This window comes from Dunckerocampus dactyliophorus, chromosome 8, assembly GCF_027744805.1.
Source record: "Dunckerocampus dactyliophorus isolate RoL2022-P2 chromosome 8, RoL_Ddac_1.1, whole genome shotgun sequence".
Lineage (NCBI taxonomy): Eukaryota > Metazoa > Chordata > Actinopteri > Syngnathiformes > Syngnathidae > Dunckerocampus > Dunckerocampus dactyliophorus.
The window spans coordinates 18,453,030-18,478,937 of NC_072826.1; the positions used below are offsets into that span (position 1 = coordinate 18,453,030).

Consider the following 25,908-nt stretch of genomic DNA (forward strand, 5'->3'; position numbering starts at 1 on the left):
GAATTTTACACGAATAAAACCCTTAATGTTATGAGAAAAAAGTTTAAATTGAGCTGAAAAATTTTATAAAAAATACATTATTTGTTAAAAGTAGTAATATTATGAGAAACATCCATCCATCCATTTTCTATGCCACTTCTCCTCATTAGGGTTGCGGGGGCATGCTGGAGCCTATACCAGCTGACTTCGGGCGACAGGCGGGGTACACCCTGGACTGGTCGCCAGCCAATCACAGGGCACATCTAGACAAACAACCATTCACACTCACATTCATACCTATGGACAATTTAGAGTCGCCAATTGAAGAAAAACATGCATGTTTTTGGAATGCGCGCACGGGGAGAACATGCAAATTCCACACAGAAATGCCCAAGGAGAATCGAATCCAGGTTGCCGTTCTGTGAGTAACACTGCTCCATGACTCTCATTCATTCTTTCTTTCTTTCCAGCTTTACATGCATTGCTGAGGGGAAACACGGGTAGGTAGGTGACATGTCAGAGCGTTTGAAGGCACTGTGGGGACGGACACATGATGAGGCTCATCCTTTCGAGGAAAAGAGACAAGGCAAGAACAGAAAAATGTGACTTTTGTTTCCACCACATCTACTTGGTTTCAAGTTTGAGGAAACTCACAAGACAAGGGAGGAATGGGGTGACTTGACCTGCAGCCATGTTTGCGGGAAAACTGAAAGAAATACCACTTTCTTCTTGTGTCATGCCAACTTTTGTCGTATTTACTCGAAAACATTTGACTTAAATGCTGACATGACAAGCGTGCGTGTTACATAACACCGTGCTGGCTTTTTCATGAAGAAGCTAGATTTTACATTATAATATGATATTTATTGGGCAGTCTTCAAGCAAACCTATTGAGACTTCGGCATCCAAAAGACAAGTGTGTTTTGCTTTTAGTGTTTTTTGTGATGGCAAAGAGGAAAGGTGTGATGATAATCATGTGTCGTGTAAATGGAAACAACAGTAGGATAGGGTCAGTGTAATACGAGCAATTCAATGAATGCGTATTAAATTAACAGGTTCATCTTACAAAACAGATGAGGTAAGTGAGTAGTTTTACTTTACTTTCCTTGTATTAGATGTGGATAACTCCTCTTTACACTTGTTTGGCAGTTGATAATGTCTATTATTTTGAGCCTGGAACAAACTAACAATAAATTTAACTTTTTCATCTGAACTAGAAGAAGCATTGCCTCTTCTAATAATGTCTTGCAACACTTAACACCAAATTCCGACAGTTTGTCCTCTCTAATCAAGATACAGGGATGAATCAGATAAGAAAATGAATGAGAGTCATAATGGTACCAGAAAATGGTTAGTTATTAATGTCACACTGCTTCAGCACAGTAGTCATGAGGTGCTGTGAAGTTTCCCTTTGCTGATAAATCTATTAGTTGTTGTATTCGGTGCATTAAGTACTAAAAGAACTGTGCACTGTTCTAGGAAAATCAGCTGTAGGGACGAGTGGAGGACATCAAAAAAAAAGGAATGCAACTCACTCTGCATTGAAGCCATTGACGTGTAATATTCGCATCTGCTTGACTATCGTGCTTTTCCCAGATTCGCCAGCACCTGAAAACACAAAGAGTAAAGACAGTCAAGATGGAGAAGTTGGGAGAATCTGAAACCAGAAAGATGCAAATGTCATTCGGATGCTTACAGCCACAGGGGACATAGACTTATGTATGTATTACATACAGTTCAGAAGAGAAATGTATGCTGTGTTGTACTGATTGCTCATTTACAGTACATGACAACAGTATTTTGGGATCACAACCCGTATTGCGTAGTAAAAGCAGCCAGTTGTTGTTAATACTAGTGGTAGTTCTACTCCAATCCTGTAGGTGGCAGTAAAGACAGGTGATAACTACCAAACAACTGAAGGGGGAGCCACATTTTCCATGCATCAGTTTATTTTCTATATCACTTGTCCTCATTAGGGTTACGGGTAAGCTGGAGCTTATCCCAGATGACTTTGGGCAAAAGCCAGGGTACATCCTGGAATGGTCAGCCGCCAATCACAAAGCACATGCAGTGGTGTGAAAAACTGTTTGCCCCCTTCCTGATTTCTTATTTTTTTACATGTTTGTCACACTGAAATGTTTCAGAAAATCAAACAAATTTAAATTAGTCAGTGACAACACAACTGAACACAAAATGCAGTTTTTAAATGAAACTTTTTACCATTAAGGGAGAAAAAAAATCCAAACCTACATGAACCTGTGTGAAAAAGTGATTGTCCCCTAAACCTAATAACTGGTTGGGCCACCCTTAGCACCAAAACTGCAATCAAGCATTTACGATAACTTGCAATGAGTCTCTTACAGCGCTGTGGAGGAATTTTGGCCCACTCATCTTTGTAGAATTGTTGTAATTTAGCCACATTGGAGGGTCTTCCAGCATGAAGCACCTTTTCAAGGTCATGCCACAGCATCTCAATAGGATTCAGGTCAGGACTTTGACTAGGCCACTCCAAAGTCTTCATTTTGTTGTTCTTCAGCCATTCAGAGGTGGACTTGCTGATGTGTTTAGGATCATTGTCCTGCTGCAGAACCCAAGTTGGTTTCAGCTTGAGGTCACAAACAGATGGCCGGAAATTCTCCTTCAGGATTTTTTGGTCAACAGCAGAATTCATGCTTCTATTTATCACAGTAGGTCTTCCAGGTCCTGAAGCAGCAAAACAGCCCCAGACCATCACACTACCACCACCATATTTTATTGTTGGTATAATGTTATTTTTCTGAAATGTGGCATTACTTTTGCGCCAGATGTAATGGGACACACACCTCCCAAAAAGTTAAACTTTTGTCTCATCAGACCACAGAGTATTTTCCCAAAGGTCTTGGGGATCATCAAGATGTTTTCTGGCAGCCTCAATGTTCTTTTTGTTCAGCAGTGGTTTTGGTCTTGGAACGCTGCCATGCAGGCTGGTTTTACCCAGTGTCTTTCTTATGGTGGAGTCATGAATACTGACCTTAGCTGAGGCAAGTGAAGCCTCCAGTTGTTTGGATGTTGTTGTGGGGTCTTTTGTGACCTCTTGGATGAGTCGCCGCTACGCTTTTGGGGTCATTTTGATTGGCCGGCCTGGGAAGGTTCACCACTGTTTCATGTTCATGCCAATCGTGGATAATGGCTCTCACTGTGGTTCGCTGGAGTCCCAAAGCTTTAGAAATGTCTTTATAACCTTTACCAGACTGATAGAGCTCTGAGCTAATCTCTGAGCTAACCTCAGTTAAATTATTTTTTAGCCGGGGGGAGCATCACTTTTTCACACAAAGCCATGTAGGTTTGGATTTTTTTTCTCCTTTAATAATAAAAAGTTTAATTTAAAAACTACATTTTGTGTTCAGTTCTGTTATCTTTGACTAATATTTAAATGTGTTTGATGATCTGAAACATTTAAGTGACAAACATGCAAAAAAAAAAAAAAAAAGAAGTCAGGAAGGAGGCAAGCCTTTTTTCACACTTCTGTATGGACAAACATGCACCCTCACATTCACACCTGTGGACAATTTAGACTCTCCAATTAACCTAACATGGATATTTCTGGAATGTAGGATGAAGCCAGAGTACCCACAAAAACCCACTCATGCCCAAGGAAAACATGCTAACTCCACACAGAGATGCCCGAAACGGAGATTCAAACCCACGATCTACTGACTGTGAGGTCAACATTCTACAGCTGCCACATTTTCCAATGATAATGATAAAAAATACATTTTAAAAATAAGAAGAAATATATATATAAATATATATATATTTTTTTTTATCCTGCTTCTTTGTCAAAATTCTCCGAGTTAAAGATGTACACTTCATCAAATTTCATGGACACTGGTTAGGTAGTTTTTGACTCACACCCGCATGAAAACAAACAAACATAACATAATGACTCCTTGCTCTGTGCTTGGAGGAGGTAATAGGACTAAAATAGGACTATTTGATTTCTTTTAAGTGGCTGCTTGCATCTGTGCATCCTTTCTGAACTCAATGACTAATGAAGCATCAATGAAAACACTACAAGCACATGTTTAATAGCAAACAGGTAATTCACATGTCCTCCTAAGGACTACTGTGGAAGTGTGACACGCTTCAGTCTTGCCCTTTAGGTTAGAAAGGTGGTGAAATCCAGGAACTGTTTCAGATTACGGCTGAATAGGACAGTCATCAGGCTACTAATCCCCAAAAGTAACCACCTTAATTTGCGCTTGTACTCCTGGCAGATTAGCGAGATGGAAACCTGGCTCTCAAGGATCAATCATTGGGAACAAGTGTTTTCACAAATGGATCTAAAAAGGTAAGCTCATGGACAAAAAGCATTTACTATAACAGCGCTACTCAACTAGCAGCCCCGGAACGCTCTGCTGTTTTTAAGGACCTGTTGCAAAAACACGTGTCAAAGATCCACTACGTAACATGAATGCTCTGTGGTTTTTGAGGATCTACTACAAAAAAAAAAGTCAAAGATCCTCTATGTGACAGAAACACTCTGCTGTTTGTTTCGGGTCAACGGCAGAAAAAAGTCAAAGATCCTCGATATGACAGGAATGCAATGCTGGGTTTTTTGTTTTTTTTGTTTTAACGACTGCAAAAAAAAAACCTCCTCAAAGATCCTCTATATGACAGGGGTGCTCTGTTGTTTTCAAGAATCTACTGCACAAATAGTAGTCAAAGATCCTACAATATGTGTGACATCAGCTGCAAAAACGCTAGTAAAAATTCTCTACATGACAAGAATGCACTGCTGTTTTTTAGGATCTACTACAAAAATCCCCAGTCAAAGATCCTCTATATGACAGGAGCTCTCTGTTGTTTTTAAGTACCTACAGCAAAAAAAGTGGTCAAAGGTTTTTAACAACTCACTGCATAAATGTTCGTCAAAGATCCTCTATAAGACATGAGTGCTTTGCTGTTTTTAAGAACGGGCTGCAAAACAGTTGGCCCTTGCTAAGACAGGCGCGCTCTGCTGTTTTTAAGCATCTACTGTCAAAGAGTCCTGCTGTTTAGGCTAGTTAGCTAGGTGTCCAAATCTGGGATCAGTTTCAGATTAAGTCTGAACGGACAGTTATTAGGCTACTAATCCCCAAAGTCACCCCTGTAATGTGCGTTTGTACTCTGTCGGATTAGCGGGACGGCATCCTGGACTCTGTAGTAGTAATCATGAGGCTTCATCATGAAGCTGGATGGCTTGGCACGGCGAGGAAGGTGTCCACCGCAGTGATGACACTCACCTAGTAGTAGTAGCCGGTGCGTGGCCCGGTATATCTGTTTGTCTTTTTGGAGCTGCTTCTCGATCTTCTTGTTGGCTTCCCTCTGGGCCTTCTCCTCATTTCGTTGATCTTCCGTCTTACTGTTGCCGAGACAGCCCATCTTCCTCCCCCAAAAAAACAAACAAAATCCCAAGATGGTCGGTTCAAGAGTGGTCACTTGGGTGGGTAAAGGGGGTAAGGGAGGTAGGGGAGGGGGGGGGAATGGATCTAAATTCCTAGACGGGCCCAAGAGTGGAAGACCCGGCTCAGAATGTGAGGGATGCACATGAGGCGGAGGTGTGGAAGGCTCCTGGCCCAGTATGGATGGCTGGATGGATGATGGATAGATGTGGCTATTTACTGGCAACAAGAAAGTCAGGAGAGAAGCACAGGCTGTAAATCCGCAATGAAGTCATCTACTACCAGGGGATGTGAAATGGACATGGATGAAGACGCAACTCTCCTCTGGAAAACCTTCTGTTATCCTTAATATCCACCGGAGCCCATCTTGGCTAGATCCATTTCAAGCTTGTAGGTGAATTTAAAAAAAAAAGATATATTTCCTCTCAAAACAACGGCTTCACTGAGAAATCGTCGATGAAGTGCCCTTTTTCTTTCCTTATGCTAACAAAATGAAAGATCAAGACCCCCCCACCCCCTTAAAAAGGCCCCTTCTCCCCAGTGCTTTTTCCTCTCGTCATTTGTGTGAAAAGATCCTCGGTAGTGTTTTTATGTCAGTTTTTGAGGCAGCTGGGTGTCCTTGAACGCAGCTCGACGTCCAGGTGTTTGTGGATGGAGATCCTCCAGGCCGTCTTGTAGTATGATCCTTGTAGTCCCTAATGGATGGTGCTTACATGTGAAGCAGCAGACATGGAACCTACCGCCGTGTTTTCAAGCCCTCATCCAGCGTAGACACAGCAGTTGCTGTATTTTTGAACAAGCCGAAGGGTCGCGCCTGTTGCCGGGAAGCGTTGGTGTAGACACGCAATGTTTCCTTGACGATGTGGAGGCTGTGAATGATACTTTTTTTCTCAGAGAATTGCACATTGAGATAGATAGCGTTGAAGAAGAGGTGGGGTGGGGCAAACGGCTCTCACGGAACCCTGGGAACGACGGACAGGCGGTCAAGTTTTCCGGGTTGTAGAGCCGGATTTCCGGCCTGAACTTTCAAAATAAAACGAGCGGCATTTTCTCTCGCGTAAATGACGTGTCAAACTAGTCCAAAAATGTTTTCTTCGTCTAATATTTATCATATGAATGAATTGATTTGAATATGTGTCTCACAAATGGATCTAAAGGTAAGATCATGAACAAATAGCATATTCTATAACAGGGCTAGCCAGCACAGGCAGTCCAGGAGCACTCTGCTTTTTCGCGGCAAAAAGTCAAAAATATTCTTTATGACAAGAGCACTGTGCTGTTTTTTTAGAATCGACTGAAAAAAACCCTAGTCAAAAACCCTCTATATGATAGAAGCCCTCTGCTATTTTGAAGGATCTATTGCCAAAACACTAGTCAAAGATCCTATGACAGAAGCGCCATGCTGGTCAAAGGTCCTCTATAAGACAGGAATGCTCTACTGTATTTAGGAGATCTATTGCAAAAAAACATAGTGAAAGATCCCCTATATTACAGAAGTGTTCTGCTGTTTTTAAGGATCTAATTGCCAAAACGCCAAAGATTTTCTATATGACAGGAACCAACTCAAGGACTACATGCTCGTCAAAGATCCTCTATTTGAAGCAACGCTCTGCTGTTTTTAAGAATGTACTGCAAAAATGCTGGTCAAAGATCCTGGAAATGACAGGAGCGCTCTTCTGTTCTTAAGAATGTACTGCAAAGTAGTCAAAGATCCTCCAGATAACAGGAGCGCTCTGCTGTTTTTAAGGATCTACTGTCAAAACGTTTGTCAAAGATCCTCTAAATGGCAGAAGTGCTCTGCTGTTTTTTTGGAATCTGCTGCAAAAATGTTTGTCACTACCAAGTTTTGAACAAAACTTGCGAGACAATTTTGTTTGTTATAACAAATCCATCCATCCAACCATTTTCTATACCGCTTCGCCTCTTTAGGGTTGTTATAACAAATATTATATTTTATTCAAGCAATACATTCTTAATTTTCTGCAATATTTCAACGATTTTAGATTTGAACATTTTTCAATGGACGTAATTGCACAACAAAAATAAACGAATGCACGAATCAATCCACAAAACATGTTTTTTTATTGACCTAAAACAAATATGCTTTTACTTTGAAGTGACTCTGGCATTATGTCCTGTTTTTGTCTTACTTTGACTTGACACATCTGGAATGAAACAGGCAGAGATCACATGATTGCTTGCAGCGTCATCGAGTGCAGGTCCACAACGTGAAGAAGCGCTCTCTTTGAAGTCCGGTTCTTGTCAACCTGTCCATTGCACAATGTACCAATCAATAACACTAAACTTCTACTGCTTTATCATTGACCGTCCATTCAGCAACTGTAGACTGCTAGAGTGCATTCCATCGCATGAATGAACACTGCAGTCATGCTACAGTTACTTCAGTAGTCTAACGTGTATGTATACTACCGTTCTATTTTAAGCATCGTTATAAAGATATATACAATCTGTGTACTAACTACTGTATATAACACATACACTTTTGGAGAGAGTGTATATAGCATCTCCAGTGACCACAACATAAAAAAGACCTCTTAGCTGCCTGTTGGTTTCAAAGGCAGGAGAATCCAAAGGGTGGTACAGGGGCCATTTGTGGTCCGCAACTTGTTTTAGCTGGCCCACATCAGGACATTACCATTAGTGTTTCTCTTCAATTGCACTATTGTGCGCACAGAGGACACAAATGTTAGCAACTCTAGCTACAGTATGTGAGCTACAGTGCTAACATTCCACTCATATTTTAACAGGAACATCATGCTGAGTTAGCCTATTGGCTGAAGAAAAACAAACAGCTACCACGTATAGATGGAAGAGATCCAGGCTTTGTTATTTTGAGCTTTGTAGCGAAGCTTGGTTATTTACATATAATACACAAAACGGGCTCGTCAATCTAGGGGTGGTATCACATTCCTTGAGGAAGGACATTTTTTTTCCTCAAAGCCAGTGTTTGAGCGGCTCTACTCTCAAAAGTGGTGCAAACAAGTGAGGGGGATGACTGATTTTTTCATCACGTTTGATGCTCATAAACACATATTGCTGTTAGAACATCATTAAAAAGTCATTTTCCATAATAGGGTACGTTTAAAAAAAAATGCTACTTGGATGCGTACATATTGTTTGCATCACAGGAGTATTGCACACACAGACAGTCAGACTGACACACACACACACACACACAAATGCGTCAAGAGGCAAGAGGAAGGAGCTCGTGGCAAAACACATAAAGGTCAGTGCAGAAAACTAAATGCTACTGCGGCTCCCAAATGAACCCCTGCAGACGGTGGAAGGAGTCGTGATCTAAAAAGCTCTGAGGCAAGTTGGTGGCAAATGTTATCTAAAGGCCTGCATGGAGGAACAACTCACACTTTCACCTGTTGCATTTGGCGCGAAACTATTTATTTCTTTTGTCGTCTTCTTGTTGTTGAGGTCCAATGGAACAGATGTATTATTTTTTTGATTAGTACCCAATAAAATAGGCAGTTTCCCATACTATGACTAGCTTTTGAGTGCTTTATCTAACCAGAAGTACAACAACGACACGTAGTTACAATATTCTAAATTGGTTTATGCTGTTGGGTCTACTTTATTTTGGACATTTATGCAGGATAATATCAACCTGTCAGATATGAGAATATACTGTATATACAGTGGAACCTTGGTTAGTGTCATTAACTTGTTCCAGAAGGTCCGACTCTAACCGAAAGGGACGCTAACGGAATCATTGAAATCGTGTAAATCTATTACTCTGTTCCAGAAAGGAAGGCATGATTCTTGACGTGACTGAAAACAGGAAGGTGGTAGTGGTTGATCTTACTGCCACATTGTCTCTTTGGGAAGTCACGACACATCTTCAATGAAGGTAAAAGTAACCTGAAAGGACAGGTCTTAAAGCGCCGCAGCCATCTTGTTTAGGTGTGCGTTCCACAGCGGAAGAAGATGTGAGCGTCTTCATCACATCCACAAGAATGGACCGGCGACAGTGTGCAGGGATACGGCATGAGACAAATATAACGCAGAGCAATTTTTTAGGTCAGATTTTTTCAAGGAGGCATTTTTATGATGCAAATGTATTACTCTTTTGAACACATATTGTTTTGAGAAGCAAAAAATCTTTACGTAAACGGCCCCAGCAACTAAGCGGAACTACGTTCCTCGTCATGGAAATCGGACCAGAACTGGACTCGCTGGACCAAGTTGGGGGTGGGGTGTAAGTCACTGTTGATGTACTACACTGCTGATGGGGATGTCATACAACTTCATGTCAAAAAATCCGAACTATCCCTTTAAATGTTCATTTGTTCCTTTCACTCATCATTTGTATGGATTTAAAACTGTAATTATTAGGGCTGTCAAAAATAGCGAGTTAACGTTGGTAATTTATTTAATGAATTACATTAAAATTTTTAGCGCAACTAAATGCACACCATGTCAAATCACCGCTCTGTATTGTGACGGCACACAGAGGTACAATAGCGTCCCCACAGAATGTAACGCTCTTTCATTCTGACCTGAACACATCAACAGCAGTACAACTCCAACACCATATATGTATCTTCCGCTCACACATTTCTTTTGCATTGTCACAAGACAACAGCGAGGTGCATTCAGAGGCACACGGAACATCACATCAACATCTTTATTATGCGTGTATGTGTGGTCTAAATAAACAGAAAGACAAAGGAAAACAGTAAATGGATATTCTTATCACTGCCTATCGTAACTCATACTGCGGAAGTATATTTTTCTGCATTTAAGTATGCTCAGAAATCCCAGAAAATACATCTACACTCAAATTACTGAATTCAGCTTTAAAAATGATGTGACATCGTTGAACGCAAGCCATCATGGCTCATAATAACACGGTTAAAGTGTGACTCATGTTCTGCTACTATTAAAGAGACTAATGTTTTACATTTTCAGACGTGTAACGTCTTTTAGCATGATTTACATTTTCAGTTCATTTGGAGCTGTTAATAGATGCAAATATATAAAATTGTGTCCTGCCATTTATGTTTTTGTTAAAAAAATACAGTAAAAAGCCACATTTCACACATAGTTGCAAATGGTGATTAATTATGATTGATTAATTTGCAAACTGTGATTAATTTGATTCAATTATTTAATCATGTGAAAGCCCTAATAATTATAAAACTATAAAAATGTGTTTGTTACGCTGATTACATCATAGACGGGCGACTTACGGTTTCGGTTGCCATTTTGTTCACTAGTTGATAGCATGCTAACAAGGAAGGATGTTTTCTGATTAAAAAAATATATTAAGAATACAGATGGACTCACGCAGTGTATTAATAACACGACCAGACACGCACCATATTGTAAAGAAAATGCATGCAAACAGAGGCAAAATTGCGGCATACAGTAAATCTTTGACATTAACCAAAAAACACGCTAAGTGATGTGTACGCTCACTGATGTTCCATTGTAGTCAACAAAAACACAGTTAAAAGGCACATTTTGGAGTGGCCTTTTATTGTGGCAAACCTAAGGCACACCTGTGAAATAATCATGCTGCCTAATCAGCAACTTGATATGCTGTACCTTTGAGGTGGATGAATTATTCATGCTCACTAAGATAGATTGAGACGGATTTGTGAACAATATTTGAGAGCGATAGGCCTTTTGTGTACATAGAAAAAGTTTTACATCTTTGTGTTCAGCTCATGAAAAACAAGAGCAAAAAGGTGTTGCGTTTATATTTTGGATGAGTGTATATATCAGTGGTGTGCAGTCAGGGCCAGCAATGCCTTCTCTGCTGGCCTAACTACTACCAGAAACGCTGACCTAGATTTATAACTTGAATTCTAGCATTTGTTTCATGAAATTGTAATAATTTATTCCCAACAGTTGATTATCTTCATTTAGTAGCGTGTTTCTTGGCTGCCCTCCTTCCAGTATTGTAATGTGTATGTTAGATATGTTTGTCCAGTCAGATTTCAGCTTCTATGTATTGCCATATCAATCGGCCTTCAGAATCAGCAGTGCTGGCCCACGTCACATACACACCATCAACAATGGGGCCAATTGTTCAAATTCACCTCTAAAGGCCTGCTAGCCAGCCCATGGTGACATCAACACCCACAATGGCTGGCTAAGGAGGCGAAATTGACATCTGTGATGAGTAGATGTATTTTATTTAAATGTTGATTAAATGGTTTTATTATGTGATGAATATAGATTCTGAATCGCACCAGATGATGTTGTAGTGTAGATATTCAGACTTTGCCTGCACCCTTAATCACCAAGTTGTTCTATTTACGCTTGTTACATTTGGCTGAGTGCCAACTTCATAAGCACCAGCAATCACCGGTGGAAGTTCGTTATTAATGCTCCAAGTTAGTAACAGAAATGAAAGTCGGGCGCATCAGTGATGATGTATTGGAAGTTAAGTAGGTGTCTTGCTTGATTAATAATGGCACTGTAGCAACCAACTCCGCACATAAAGTTATATGTACAAAGTATACATGTTGAGATTTTAGCAAGATGGTTGCTATATTTAGTGAATAGAGGTGCGCATTAAAGTGAAATATAGGAAGTGTTTCTTGTGTCATGCATTTATTTGGTAATTACAAGAGGTCAACAAAGGCAAAGTATCAGCTGCGCAGGCGAGAAGGAGTGGAGCTCCACCTCCGATTGTGCAAAAGTATAATGCTGCACTTCAACCAATAAGGAACTTACATACAGTATACTTCCTGGCAGTTATGTATAATGTAAGAGTTCATTTTTTAGTCTGTACTTGGCACACGGGACTGTGGTATATACTGTATTTATAAATACAAGTTGCAAAATGAGTTCATTTGGCAATGTAACGCCTTATGTAACTGCTCTGGTATCTCTTAGTACACCTCTAGATGGTAGCAAACATCAAAGTTAGCAATTTCACATTAAGAAAACTTGGAAATTTTGGACAAAAATGGCTGATTTTGAGAAAAATAATATAAATATGCGTGAAAAGTGCAAAAGGCTCTCCCAATCTTAATATGGGTAAATATAGTATGGCAAAAGTCTGGATTTGACATTGTAATTCATCATTTGTAACCCCAGAAATGTATTTTTTTTAACTTTTGTAACTTTCTTTAATTATTATTATGATTATATTTATCATAATTATATAATCATAATAATAACACTTTAATATACTTTTTCCCAATTTTTATGTATTTATTTTATTATTGTTCATAAACAAAGCAAAAAAAAAAAGGTTAAAGAAACTGAAGTAAGGAGTTTTCAAGGTCTTCCCTCTTTTACTTGTTTATGTTTCGATAATAAAGACAATTATTACTTTATATGAATACTCAGTTCATCATACAATCTATGTCCATTCTATTATATAAAAGAAAGATTTTTGGTCAGGTATTAATAGTCGAGCAGTCCTAAAAAAAAACAGTAAAAATTGAAGTCAATATATTTAATTTTTATTTTTCATGATTGATCACTTTCTTTACTATTGCCTTATTTTTTAAGGGATATGCTTATTTATCCTAAAAGGGCTGTAATTAACTTTATTACACTACAGCATATCCAGCTTTCCAGTGTGGTCCCCTGACATGGGAGCGACTGGGCTGATCACCCTGGTGACATCTGTGATGACATCACTGCTGAATATAAGAGCAGTTGGAGCCCACCAGCGTCGATATCAGAGGCTCCCACCTGCTTCGCTCACTGTACTTTACGCATCGCGTCATCATGCGTGAAATTGTACATCTGCAAATTGGACAATGTGGCAACCAAATCGGCTCAAAGGTAATTAACCTGATGCAAAATTATTTAAATTGAACATTTTTTGTTCAGTGCTGAAAATAGCTGTTATTCGTGAAAACCTACACAGACTATTAAATTATTATGAAGATATTTTTTGTAATATAATTGCTTAAAAAAAATAACTTATCAAGCCAATTGTGGAATATTTTTTAATTCTGTCTGTGCATTAGCAAAAATATATTATAGTAATAATTCCTTCATTGTCAATTTTACAATGATTTGTATTAAATAACAATAACAATTATAAATATATAATAATAATAATAATGACAATTTGTTGATAAGTAGTAAAATGATTGGCAGAATAAAGAACTAATTACTAAGAAGTAAAATAACTAATAAACTAATTAAAAAAATTAATATTATATAAAATAACAATAATATTAATAATAATTATGATGATATTCTGATTTGCATAAAATATTGCCTATTATTGACGGAGTGCATGATGGACAAATGTGACTGTCTGTCTCTAAACTCTTCTGGGCAAAGATAAGAGCGAGACTGGTGAGGGTGTGTCACTTTTATCATGGGCAACGCAAAACAAGAAAGAGGAAAAACAAGATAATATGACTGCAGTGACATATTTGACTTGTCTGTCAAGTGTGCTTGCTTGACACAATTGGTATCGTTTTGCATGTATAGTGTATATACGAACTGAATGACAAAGTCCTAGATAAACAATTATGCAGTGTATCACTCTAAACAATCAGCAATCACAAGCGACTCTATACTGTAATATTTTATTAAAATGTAAAGAAATCAAAGAAAGATGCTCATGTTCATATCCATGGTCTCACTTTGATGATGTTCATAGTTCTGGGAAGTGATCACAGAGGAACATGGCATTAGCGCAACAGGCATCTACGGGGGAGACGACAACATCCAACTGGAGAGGGTCAATGTCTACTTCAATGAAGCACATGGTAAGACACCTTTGTTCATCGAGTCCAAGTTATTAACATGTCAAAGAAACGCTCAAGAAATGTCCACTGTGTGTCCAGGTGGTAAATATGTGCCCAGGTCCCTGCTGGTGGACCTGGAGCCTGGCACCATGGACAGCATCAGAGGAAGCCGAATTGGTGCTCTTTTTAGGCCAGACAACTTCATCCATGGTGAGTTGCAATTGATTGGAGGGATTTGGATTATTTGGAGTGTATAAGAAAGTGGAACGAGAAACACAGCTCTTATCACACCAATGGCTGAGTAGCGCAACCAACATTTTAAATGCTAGGCTGCAGGATGCTGGTCACTCATGGCATTTCAAAGGCAGCTACTGCCATCTTTTGAAGTTAATTAAAAACTACATCAGGAGGTCGCCTATGGCTGCAGAGGAGCATTAGAGTATTTACTGTAATAACCCAGAACTGAATCTTGTATAAAATGAGTTAAACATGTTTATTTTGTCCATCCAGGCAACTCCGGCGCTGGCAATAACTGGGCAAAGGGCCACTACACAGAGGGAGCTGAGCTGATAGAACAGGTGATTGACCGAGTGAGGAACGAAAGTGAGAGCTGCGACTGCCTGCAAGGCTTCCAGCTGGTCCACTCCCTCGGCGGCGGCACCGGCTCCGGCATGGGCACCCTCATCATCAACAAGATTCGAGAGGAGTACCCCGACCGGATCATGACCAGCTTCAGTGTCATGCCCTCCCCTAAGGTCTCTGACACGGTGGTGGAACCCTACAACGCCACCCTGTCGGTCCATCAGCTCCTGGAGAGCACAGATGAGACCTTCAGCATTGACAACGAGGCGTTATACGATATATGCTTCCGTACGCTTAAATTGACCACGCCTACTTACGGGGACCTCAACCACCTGGTGTCCTTGACCATGAGCGGGGTCACCACCTCCCTGAGGTTCCCTGGGCAGCTCAACGCAGACCTGAGAAAGCTGGCGGTCAACATGGTGCCATTCCCCCGCCTCCACTTCTTCATGCCAGGCTTTGCCCCGCTGACGGCCCGCGGCAGTCAGCAGTACCGAGCCCTCACGGTGCCCGAGCTCACCCAGCAGATGTTTGATGCCCGCAACATGATGACGGCTTGCGACCCCAGAAGGGGCCGCTACCTCACTGTTGCTGGTGTCTTTCGTGGGAGGATGTCCACCAAGGAGGTGGACGAACAAATGCTGGCCATCCAGCAGAAAAACAGCAATTACTTTGTGGACTGGATCCCTCACAACGTCAAGGTAGCCGTATGTGACGTACCACCCCGAGGCCTCAAACTGGCCTCCACTTTCATCGGCAACAACACGGCCATCCAGGAGATATTCCGTCGAATAGGTGATCAGTTCTCCCTGATGTTCAGACGCAAGGCCTTCCTCCACTGGTACACGGGCGAGGGCATGGACGAGTTGGAGTTCACCGAGGCTGAGAGCAACCTCAGCGACCTGGTGTCAGAGTACCAGCAGTACCAAGACGCCACGGCCGACCTGGAGTCCGAATTGGAGGATGCAGAGGAGGAGGAGCCCTTGAGGCCTGCGGCCATGGTGGTTCAGTCTCGGATGGAAGTTAAAATGGAAACAGTGACAGAAACAAGTAAAGAAACTGACGATTAATGGAAGACTTTGGGGATGCAGTCTGGTTATGTGGGATACATGTGTAAAGACTTTTATGACAATTTGGAACCCTGTGTTCGTACTGATAGTGTGCGATGTAGTTTAACACAGAACAGAACACCACATACTTAACCATTTCTCCGCCGACTACTAAGAGTCTTGTCTCCAAAACCAGCAAATGTGACCTGATGTAATCCCAGCACTGGCCTTTGAGAGGCAGCAATGTGCTTCAGTGGACCCAGACTGCCAGAGACTAAAAATGAAGAAGAGACGAGGCTAGCTGTGAGCCTATCTGGCAAGTCCATTGTGGTCTCGATCTTTTCCATGGATGACTTTATTTGTAAGAGGGGAATTGGGACCAAAATTGGCTATATTATCTTTAAACGTGTACGCCGCTTGAGAAAAACGTGTTGTAAAAATAACTCATCAATATATATTACATGATAAATGTCTATCATAAAATGGTACTACATGGTGCTGTGGAATATTTATACATTTGTACTTTAACTGCATGGATTGTATGCTTGTAAGATACCTTTGACCCTGCACAGCAGTATAGAATTCAGATAACTGGAGGGATATTTTTGGCTGTATATACGCATTACTGTCTTTGTTTAATTCATCTGTATTTAATTTGATTGTGTTTAAAATGTTTCTGAAGACATCCGTGTCCATTATTTAAGTACATGCATTTAAAAAAATGAAAAAAAGAGAGAAAAAAGTCGTAATGTTACTACAATGACATTGCATTGTTGCATAAAAAAAGTTGTAAAATATTTTAAATCTTACATTTTTCACATAATGCTTGAAATTCTGTCTTGTAATTTTTTTTATTCCTGTAGTGTTGTTTTTCAGTGCATCCCCCAATAAATTCAATAATAATGACGAAAACATATTTTTAGTGTAACAGGACTCTCACTAGAGTGATGGACTGTATTGGAGCTGATAGTGTGTTCTGGCTGTCTGTCATGTCACATCGTTTCCTCCCACTGAGAGCAGTGGTCTGGGACTTTGAGATTACACATCATGTTGCCTTGAGTGTTTGTGCCATGTTGATAAGCACGTTTGAATAGTTGGTGCAAGATGTTCCTGCAATAAAGTTGGCAAGATTCTTATATTTGTTTATTGTGTTGTAGTTAATAATATCCAAAAATACTGCACACATTATGAATGCAAAAGGTACAAAAAAGTGCATGCTTAGCTCAAAAATAAGGTTTTGGATTGGAATGAAGACTGGGAAAGATAAGGACTGGCACTTTTTACTCAGGACAAGGACACAAAGTCCTCAGTGACAAGGACAATGGCCCACTCAATAGAAACCTACAAAGTCCACACAGAATTTGACAATCGGAATAATCAGTTAACATTTATTCACATTGAAAGCCTGTAAATATGAGTGAATAATTCAATGCAAGAGAACGTGTTTTATACACTGTCTGTATTTATTTATCGTAGTATTAACAATAGTACACCTCTCATATGCATTGATTGCACAAACTTGAACCCATACTATTTATATGGAAATATGTAACTTTGTAAGTTTTATTCATTTTTTTAAAAGTTACATAAAATATTTAACTTTGTAAGACTTAATTTAAAAAAATTATTCCTAAATGCTGCTTGTGCATTTTTGGATTCTTGCTTTTCTTTTTGTTCATGTCTTGTATATATTGCATACTAGTGTGTTGTGTCCTTGCAAGGTTGCAGAGAGCTTTCAACCTTCAGCTTGCAAGATTGTGTAACACCCAAGGTTACCACGTTTATGCTATATAGGCTAACACCCCCGCCCTCACACGCGCACACAAAACTAAACTGTTATTATTTGATAAATTAACACTTAAAAAAACGTCTTCCTGTGCTGTCATGCAAGTGTATTTTCATTACGTTATCAGTTGCCTGTCAGTCATTCGCCATGTTTAAGCGCAGCAGAAAAACGGAAGTGCGTCATAATACTGGACATGTGACAACTACATACAGGAAGGGAGAGGGAGGGGACTACCTACAGCTGTCTTGACTGGAACCCGGCATCACGAAGACATCAGTGCGACTGGTCACGCCGGTGAATCACTCCATCCTTTCTCAGGTATCATAAGTCAGCTCGGTACACCATGAAGATTTGGACATCTGAACACATATTCAAGTGAGTCATTATTACCATAGCTAGCATAACGCATTGCTACTTATGTAATGTGCATAAAGCTGGGGTGCATCGACGCTAGCCATTATACAGTAACAAACAATAAACTGTAGTACATTATTATGTAATATAATAAAGTGGCAATGTTGTGGATGGCTTATACACGATGCTAATGAGTGTAGCATAAAAACAGAATTACTTGCCTTTAGCTAATCGAGCTAGCTGGTTAGCATCCTATGCTAACATACTAGACTTCTAGTGTTGCCAGTATATAATTCAAAAGTTTTTGGGGGTGTAAGATCACACTTGTAACGTGTATGTCACGAATAGACGTAAAATGTTCCAAAAACGTCTATTATAATGAGGTCAGCGTCGATATTGCGTAAGCAGCCGGTTCAACCTTTCCCCTACATTTTCCCTGTCACTGCGTCTGTGACGTCACCAGCCAGCATAGTCCGCGCGTGCACACGTCTCCATGGAAACAACCACCCAATGATCCAAGTCTTTAGTAGCGGGACATCCGTTTTTTTCCACAAATTACCCTTATTCCGATATTTTGTTGGACTTTATTCACCCTGTGTTGGTGATTTGTAAGGGAGCGTGTGTAAATTAGATTTTTCGGTTGTTGTTTTTTTTAGATTTTAGGAGATATTACTACTTGCAAAAATAATCTTTTTTTTTATGAAACATGTAGTAGTGTGTGTATGTAACTGTATTTTAATTTTCCCCACTCCTAATTTTGTCTGTTTTTTATAGCCACCCATGGGAGACGGTGACCAAGGCTGCTATGCAGAAATACCCCAACCCCATGAATCCCAGCGTTGTCGGCGTGGACGTTTTGGATCGCAGTGTCGACCAGCATGGACGCCTCCGCAGCAAAAGGCTGCTCAGCACAGAGTGGGGTCTTCCGTCTATCGTCAAATCGGTGAGTGTCCAAACCTACTGTGTAGAACTCTAATATGAACTGCTTTAGCCATGTGATTTTATTAAAAGGAACAAAATGTGACCGCAAAAAAAGTTTGTGTATGGAAACAACATAAAAAGTGTCTATTGTGGTCCTCACAGTGTGACTGACCTTAGTCCACAAGGCTATTTCTGTCTTTGCTCTCTGACTGGAGCATGGTAGCGGGTGCCATTTTTGTCATGGCTAAGCTACAACCCATGACGCCGTGTGATGTAACTTTCCGACAGGTCACGAGAATGTAGGGGCCTCCAAATTTGTTCGCACCCATCTCTTCTTTCGCGAACCTTGTGACCTCTGAAAAGATGACCAGCTCGAGTGTGCTAATGCTGTTGCTCCTGTTCATGCATCAGTCTGAACACACGTTATCCAATCAGCCGCTGTTCTTCAGCACTGACCTCTGCGTGGGCGTCTTAGGGTGTGCTGGTCGTCTCCGACAACGTCTATGAATAGCCGTCTTTATAATTCCTTCCCCAGTCAGTGATAACGTAATCTGATTGTCTGGAATCAAATAGACTGTGTGCATCTATTAGATGTCTTTATCTGACTCGCTTATGGTCATTGTTACCAATGTTTTCAATGGTGTGGATTTCTTCGTGTTTATCCTTTTTGATATATCAATATGGAATTTTAATTTAATTTGTCCAAGGATATCCCCAAACTAAATTTTGATGAGAACTCAAACATTGATTTGTCCACATGAACAAAAAAAAAAACCTAAACTCTATTACTTATCATTGGTTATTATTATTATTATTATTATTATTATTATTATTATTAGTAGTAGTAGTAGTAGTAGTAGTAGTAGTAGTAGTAGTAGTAGTATTAGTGTTGGTAGTAGTAGTTGTAGTAGTAGCAGCAACATTATTATTATTATTATTATTATTATTATTCTTATTATAAAAATGTAACAAAAAAGTAACATACCAGTACTTTTTATTATATTTCAATTTGAGCCCGACCAATATGGGATTTTTGGGTCCGATACCGATATTGGGGGCTGAAAAAAGCCGATATATATTGGCCGATATAAGAAATAAGAGCATTGATATACGCAGGATATATACTGTACATGAACCCAAATTCTTATAATACCCAAAATACAATTCAACACAAAGAAGCAGAAGACTACTAAATGAAAATAAGGACGTTTAATTAGTAACACTGTCAACATAAGGACATGCCTCTGTGATTTACGTTTAGGTGTTGCCACAAATATGTAGTGTTCTTTGCTTTGCTGGTGCTGGTGCCCTGGATAACTTGCAGTTTGCAGATGTTGCGTCTAACGTAATGCCTGTTGAGTCTTTTGCAATGGGGCTCCACACCTTATTCTTCCCCTCTGCCTGTGAAATGAAAGTATATACATTTAGTAATTAGCCTAGAATTTGATACTATAGTTAACCATTTTTAAATAAAAACAAGTGGCTGTAATGGGCTGAAATTTATTTATTTTAAAATTTTGTGAATGAAAATTTAATTTCATTATTCATTTGTCTTTAAACCTTCTTAATTTGGCACAAAGATCCTCTTTAAAATAAAGGCAATGAAATAAATAATCAAAATATGAATTCATTGGTTAAAATCATGTATTACATTTTACTTTATTGAAGTAAATTGTGAAATGTAATGCGGAATATTTGTATTGAACCTCTATTTCTTTATTTCATGACAGATTTGATTTATTTTGTGACACAACAGCATGTTGCATGGCTTACGTTGAAGTTCAACCAATCAGATCATTGATCCCGCCCACCACCACCAGTGCCTCTTGACTGGTGACTTTGACAGATCAATACATTTTTCTCATGTTGATTTTCAACGTGCTGCTGTGTCACGAAATGAAAAACTTTTTTATGGTAATGTAACAAATCAATGACCACGATAAGTGAATTTTCGCCAAATAGGATTCCTTATTTCATCAAATAGTTACGTAGTAGAGCATAGAAAACCAGGGTACCACCTTCTAAATATGTTTTTTAGCATTATTAGAGCCCTCTAAGACATGAAATAACACCCTATAGTCACCGTTACACTCGTAGAATACTCAATATAGTAGAAAATAAAGTAAAGAAAAAAGGCCATTTAAGAAATAAATAAGACTCGTACTTGTGTGTTACAATAATTGTCTTCTAGATGTGTGCACAAGAATTGACGTTCGGGGATCAGTTAAGTTTTAGCTGGATTGCGGCCACAACAGTAGCTCACATTATTACTATTATTATACATCATGGTTTGAACATCGCTCCCTCGCTCTATCAGTTTATTTATTTATTTATTATTTATTAATTAATAAATAATTGATGGCTGTTTTATGGTGGACTATGGCCTAATATTAGTCTAAAAATATTGAAAGACAAGTCATATGTAGTATTCTGGTCACTACTAGGCGACAGTAATTGATGAGACATTACCTGCATTAGATCAGCCATGGATGAAGAGTTCGACATGACATAGTGGAAAAAAAGTTGTCCTCTCATTCCGTGTGGCAGTGGTACGTTTTTGGCTTCTTACTTTGTCCTTCTTCCTCACTCAGTTTCAAAGCTATTCTTTAGAATTTTTTAGTTTAGAATACCGGTAAATAAATTGGAGGCTAGCTAGTTAGCTCGGTAGATTTCTATTGTTAAAGTGGCGGCCGTCTCTCGTGTCACTTCAGAGGTCCTGCAGCCTGCACGTAATTTGGTGCACAATGTGGTATAAACAGAGCTAGCAGTATTGTCGGAGTGTACATGTATGTATGGCAGATTAATGTTAGACTGGCTGTCTTGTATATCAATCAAGTGACAAACTTAGTGAGGATGGACGATAAGCACGGTCGGGGGATGGTCGGGGCTGGAACCAATTAAGCGCAATAAACAAGGGACAACTGTCATTCAAACCTGCAATATAAACCTGTTGTTCCAGCGAGCAAGTCAACCTTACTAGTGACACCTAGTGACCAGTGTAGAATACTACATTTCATTGCCGTCTTTGACTGCCTTATATTTGTATTTTAGTTCATTAAGCTATTTTATGCTTAAAAATGCTTAATTTAGGCCAAGAATACGTAAAAAATTAAATATGCATATTTTTTGACTAATAACAGGCTGCAGGCAACCACAAAACGGCGATCATTTTATTAAGTAATTTTGCACAAACCACAATAGAGTGAAGGCGCGATGTTCGAACCGCAAAGTGGACGACTGTATATTATTTTTGGCACAAAAACATCCTCCATAATCCTTGTCTTTGTCCATCAACAGCTCATTGGTAACACACGGACGTGCACGTACATTGAGGAGCACTCAGTTGTTGATCCTCGACAGAAGAGTTTGGAACTTCAGTCCACAAATGTGAGTACTTAAGTCTGCCTTTAACAGATGATAATGATAAGTTTTCACTGGCACTGTCAAAGATAATGTTTATTATTATTAATAATATATTATCATTATAATTATTATTACTACTATTATTATCGTAGTAGTTTTCAGTGGTGGCTCACCAACACCTTTTCCATCCACTCCTTATGACTTTGAATGCTCATGATCCTGCCTTATTCTTATTAGTTGTGGAATGAGGACTTGCTTGTCGCACAGCCCAAGTTCTTGTTGGGCTGTTTTGAGACTTGTCTGGCAACATTTGATGATATTCTATTCTCCCCACTGCAGATCACTTTTACCAACATGGTGTCAGTGGACGAGAAGTTAACCTATAAACCTCACCCAGAAGATGCTGACAAGTAAGTTTGTATGAGCGGATGAATGAAAACACACAGAACTGTTGTTTTTTTTATTTTCTCCCCCCATGGCAATTTAAGAATCTGGTTTAAAATTTCCTAGAACAATTCTGACACAAGAAGCCATCATCTCTGTGAAAGGAGTAAGTCTCAGCAGCTACCTGGAGGGGGTTTTAGCCAGCACCATCTCCACCAATGCAGGAAAGGTGAGCACATCATCACAAAAACAGTCTTACGGAATATTGTTTGGGGCGTGCACTTCGATTCCAAGACACTACTTTAACGGGTGGTAACATCAAATATTATTGTAACAATCAACCGACTATGCAAGGCTTCAAATGGCCAGCAGGGGGTAGTGTCACAGAGTGTTTTTGACAGTTGTATGACATCCCCATCAGCATTATAGTCCAATAACAGGGACTTACCCCCCACTTGATCTCCTAAGTCATTCTGGTCAGATTTCCGTGATGAAGAACGTAGTTCCACTTAGTTGCTGGGGACAATTAAGTAAAGAGTTTGGCTTCTCAAAACAATATGCGTTCCATAGTGAATCACATTCACATGAACGCACAGGCGACAGTGCGCAGGGATATGGCAGGAGACAGATATATAACGCCAAGCGTTTTGTGAGGTCTGATTTTTTTTTTTTTTTTTTTTTTTTTTGAGAAGGTATTTTTGTGATGCAAACACATTAATCTTTTGAACACATTGTTTTGAGAACCCAAACTCTTTACTTAATTGTCCCCAGCAACTAAGTGGAAGTATGTTCTTCATCACAGAAAAAATTCCAAAATCCAAAGTGGGCATCATACCCTGCATATAACACATAGCCTAAATCTCTCTTTTAGGGCCGTGAAGCCATGGAGTGGGTGATCAGGCGACTCAACACTGAAATCGAGGAGCTGGCAGCGACGGCGCGTGGGACGATGCGCAGCGCCCCCATGGCCGCCGCCACCATCTCTGACCAATGACACCTACGCTGCCTCCTATTTGTCCACCAAAGAAGCTGATCTGGTGCTTCTTGTGTGTTACTTCAAAGCTCCATCGTGGCAGCAGTCAGTGGTGGGCTCCTAGGGGGAAGAACACTCAGGGGACAGCATGCTGGGAACATGTAGCTGTGTTACGTGTGGACACTCTTAAAAACAGTGCCAAACTCTCACCACAACCAGCAATAGTGCTGTTGTCAGGAATTCATTTAACACTGATGGACCACACGGAGATGCATTGCCATGATCACAGTCATATATGGAAGTGCATCCATTCATATATGGACATAATTTCAAATATGGAGTTTATCAATAGACGTTCCCAACATGGAAGGGGTTTCATATGGGAATGGTTCAGTATGTCAGAGGACAGAATCGATAATAGCACAACATATTTTATTTTATTTTTTTGGTGTTGGAATCACCTCTTCAACACTTTTCAGAGACCTCATTATGAACATTCTGTACTGGGCTTCAGTAAATAAGCTTGAAATATAAATTATTGTAGGTATTTAAGAAATAGGGCTATATTTAAGTTGTATGAAGGGATCATTATGTTGCTGATGATGTGTCAAATTGATATCTAGAGAGTAGAATGGTTACATGACTACGTACTGTACTTCAACATCTTTTGCTGCTCCTCTGCTTCTGTCTTTCTTTTATTTGCACTTCTAAACAAATCGCAGTTGTGCACATTCAGAGAGAGCTGTTGGAGTGTGAATATTTGAAGTACATGAAGGTTTTCGGACGGTGATAGGGGATTAGTTTTATTTCTTGGTGTATTTCTTTCAATGTAAAGACAGATATTTATTCAGAATACATCCTAGAAATTGTAACTTGTGCCTCTGTAAAATGAAGTGGTCACACTAACTCCAGAATGTGGCAATATAATAAAACTTTTTGATGACTTTTTTTGTAGAATGCCGTTGTCAGCCCTTTATTTTTCTTGTTTAATTGAAAGCCTGAAAAAAGCCTCATTGAATCGCCCCACTGTAGACCCACCCACCTTCAAGTGCAAACGTAAGGTTTCGGTGCAATACGAGTTGGGTGGCAGTAGAGGGCGGGCGCCTCATGGGCGACCTGATCTTCAGCGGCCAAATCTGGTTCTTGGGAGATGGAACATCACTTCCCTAGTGGGGAAGGAGCCTGATCCTGAGTGAGAGATATTCCAACTAGAAATAGTTGGACTCACCTCGACCCACAGTTTAGGTTCTGGAACCGACCACCTTGAGGACCTGGACCTTGTTCTACTCTGCGGTTTCTGCAGGGGAGAGGTGGTGAGCTGGTGTGGGCTTATTAATACCCCCCTGGCTTGGTTCCTTTCTGTAGGACTCCTCCTCAGTGAAAGAGAGGGTCAATTCCCTATGCCTTCAGGTTGAGGAAAGGGTCCTGACTGTTATTTGTGCCTACACGCCAAACGGCAGCTCAGAGTACCCAGCCTTCGTGGCTGACTCAGTAGTTCTACTGGGAGATTTCAACTCCCATGTAGGCAGTATAGGAGGAGGAGTGTGTTTGGGAGGAACAGCCTCCCTGATCTGAACTCGTGCAGTGTGATGTTATTGGACTTATGTGTGAACCACAGTTTGTCCAAAACAACCTGCGTGTTCGAACATAAGGATGTCCATAAGTTTACCTGGCACTCGGACACCCTAGGCCACAGGTCTATGATACACTTTGTCATCGTATCATCAGACCTGTGTCCACATGTTTTGGGCACATGGGTGAAGAGAGAGGGTGAGCTGTCAACTGATCACCACCTGGTGATGGGTAGCACAATTTTCAGTCGGCCTCGAAGAGGTTCTGGCAAGCCATCCAATGCCATGGAAAGGGGAAGCGGTGCCCAGTCCACACCGTTTACAGTGCGGACGGAGGCCTGCTGACCTCAACTGAGGATATAGTTGGACGGTGGTCCTTCTCAGTTCCACTTCTCAATTCCTTCCATCACCGTGACTGAAGTATTGAAGGTAGTAAAAAAAACTCTTCAGTGGCAAAGCTCCAGGGCAGATGAGTTTCGCTCTGAATTTCTCAAGGCTCTGGATTTTAAGGAACTGTCTCGGTTGACCCATCTCTTCAACTGTGCGTGGAAGTTGGGAACAGTACCTGGGAATGCCTCGATGTCTCCTGTTGGAACAGGAAGTGGTGGCCGGAGACTGGAAAGTCTGGATTTCCTAACTGAGACTGCTGGCCATGTGACCTGGACCCAGATAAGCGGAAGCAAATGGATGGAATCGAATGTACATGTATTGAAGAATATAATATTGTTTATTTTAAGTGATTAATTTACAGCTGGCAAATGTTAAAATCTTTATAATTCTGCCCAAAAAAGTAAGCGCTTCCCCACTGTTGTTGAAAT

General features: G+C 40.1%; 3 protein-coding genes across 5 annotated transcripts in view; 2 read left to right on the forward strand and 1 right to left on the reverse strand.

Annotated features, from left to right (window-relative positions):
* The window catches only part of LOC129186221 (guanine nucleotide-binding protein G(s) subunit alpha-like), a 40,036-nt gene extending 33,669 nt beyond the window's left edge, over positions 1-6,367 (reverse strand). Inside the window, exons 1-2 of the mRNA XM_054784249.1 lie at positions 5,244-6,367; positions 1,515-1,587 (exon numbers count right to left, since the gene is read on the reverse strand). Of these exons, the coding sequence (XP_054640224.1) occupies positions 1,515-1,587; positions 5,244-5,382 (212 nt within the window). The 5' untranslated portion in view covers positions 5,383-6,367. The remainder of the gene's footprint in view (positions 1-1,514; positions 1,588-5,243) is intronic.
* A 6,699-nt stretch (positions 6,368-13,066) lies between these two features.
* tubb1 (tubulin, beta 1 class VI) lies at positions 13,067-17,074 on the forward strand. 2 transcript variants are annotated; one of them, XM_054785633.1, is made up of 4 exons: positions 13,067-13,184; positions 14,020-14,128; positions 14,207-14,317; positions 14,618-17,015. In XM_054785633.1, exons 1-4 carry the CDS (start codon positions 13,128-13,130, stop codon positions 15,757-15,759), a joined length of 1,419 nt encoding a protein of 472 aa, XP_054641608.1. In that variant the 5' UTR covers positions 13,067-13,127; the 3' UTR covers positions 15,760-17,015. The 2 variants fall into 2 exon arrangements, with proteins under 2 accessions (XP_054641608.1, XP_054641607.1); XM_054785632.1 differs by having other exon boundaries at positions 14,020-14,317; positions 14,618-17,074.
* A 665-nt stretch (positions 17,075-17,739) lies between these two features.
* Positions 17,740-24,467, forward strand: LOC129186326 (PRELI domain containing protein 3B-like). Of its 2 annotated transcripts, none has more exons than XM_054784484.1 (6): positions 17,740-17,842; positions 18,653-18,821; positions 22,097-22,186; positions 22,502-22,572; positions 22,673-22,775; positions 23,418-24,467. In XM_054784484.1, exons 2-6 carry the CDS (start codon positions 18,684-18,686, stop codon positions 23,538-23,540), a joined length of 525 nt encoding a protein of 174 aa, XP_054640459.1. In that variant the 5' UTR covers positions 17,740-17,842; positions 18,653-18,683; the 3' UTR covers positions 23,541-24,467. The 2 variants fall into 2 exon arrangements, with proteins under 2 accessions (XP_054640459.1, XP_054640458.1); XM_054784483.1 differs by having other exon boundaries at positions 17,742-17,899.
* The last annotated feature ends 1,441 nt before the right edge of the window (positions 24,468-25,908 follow it).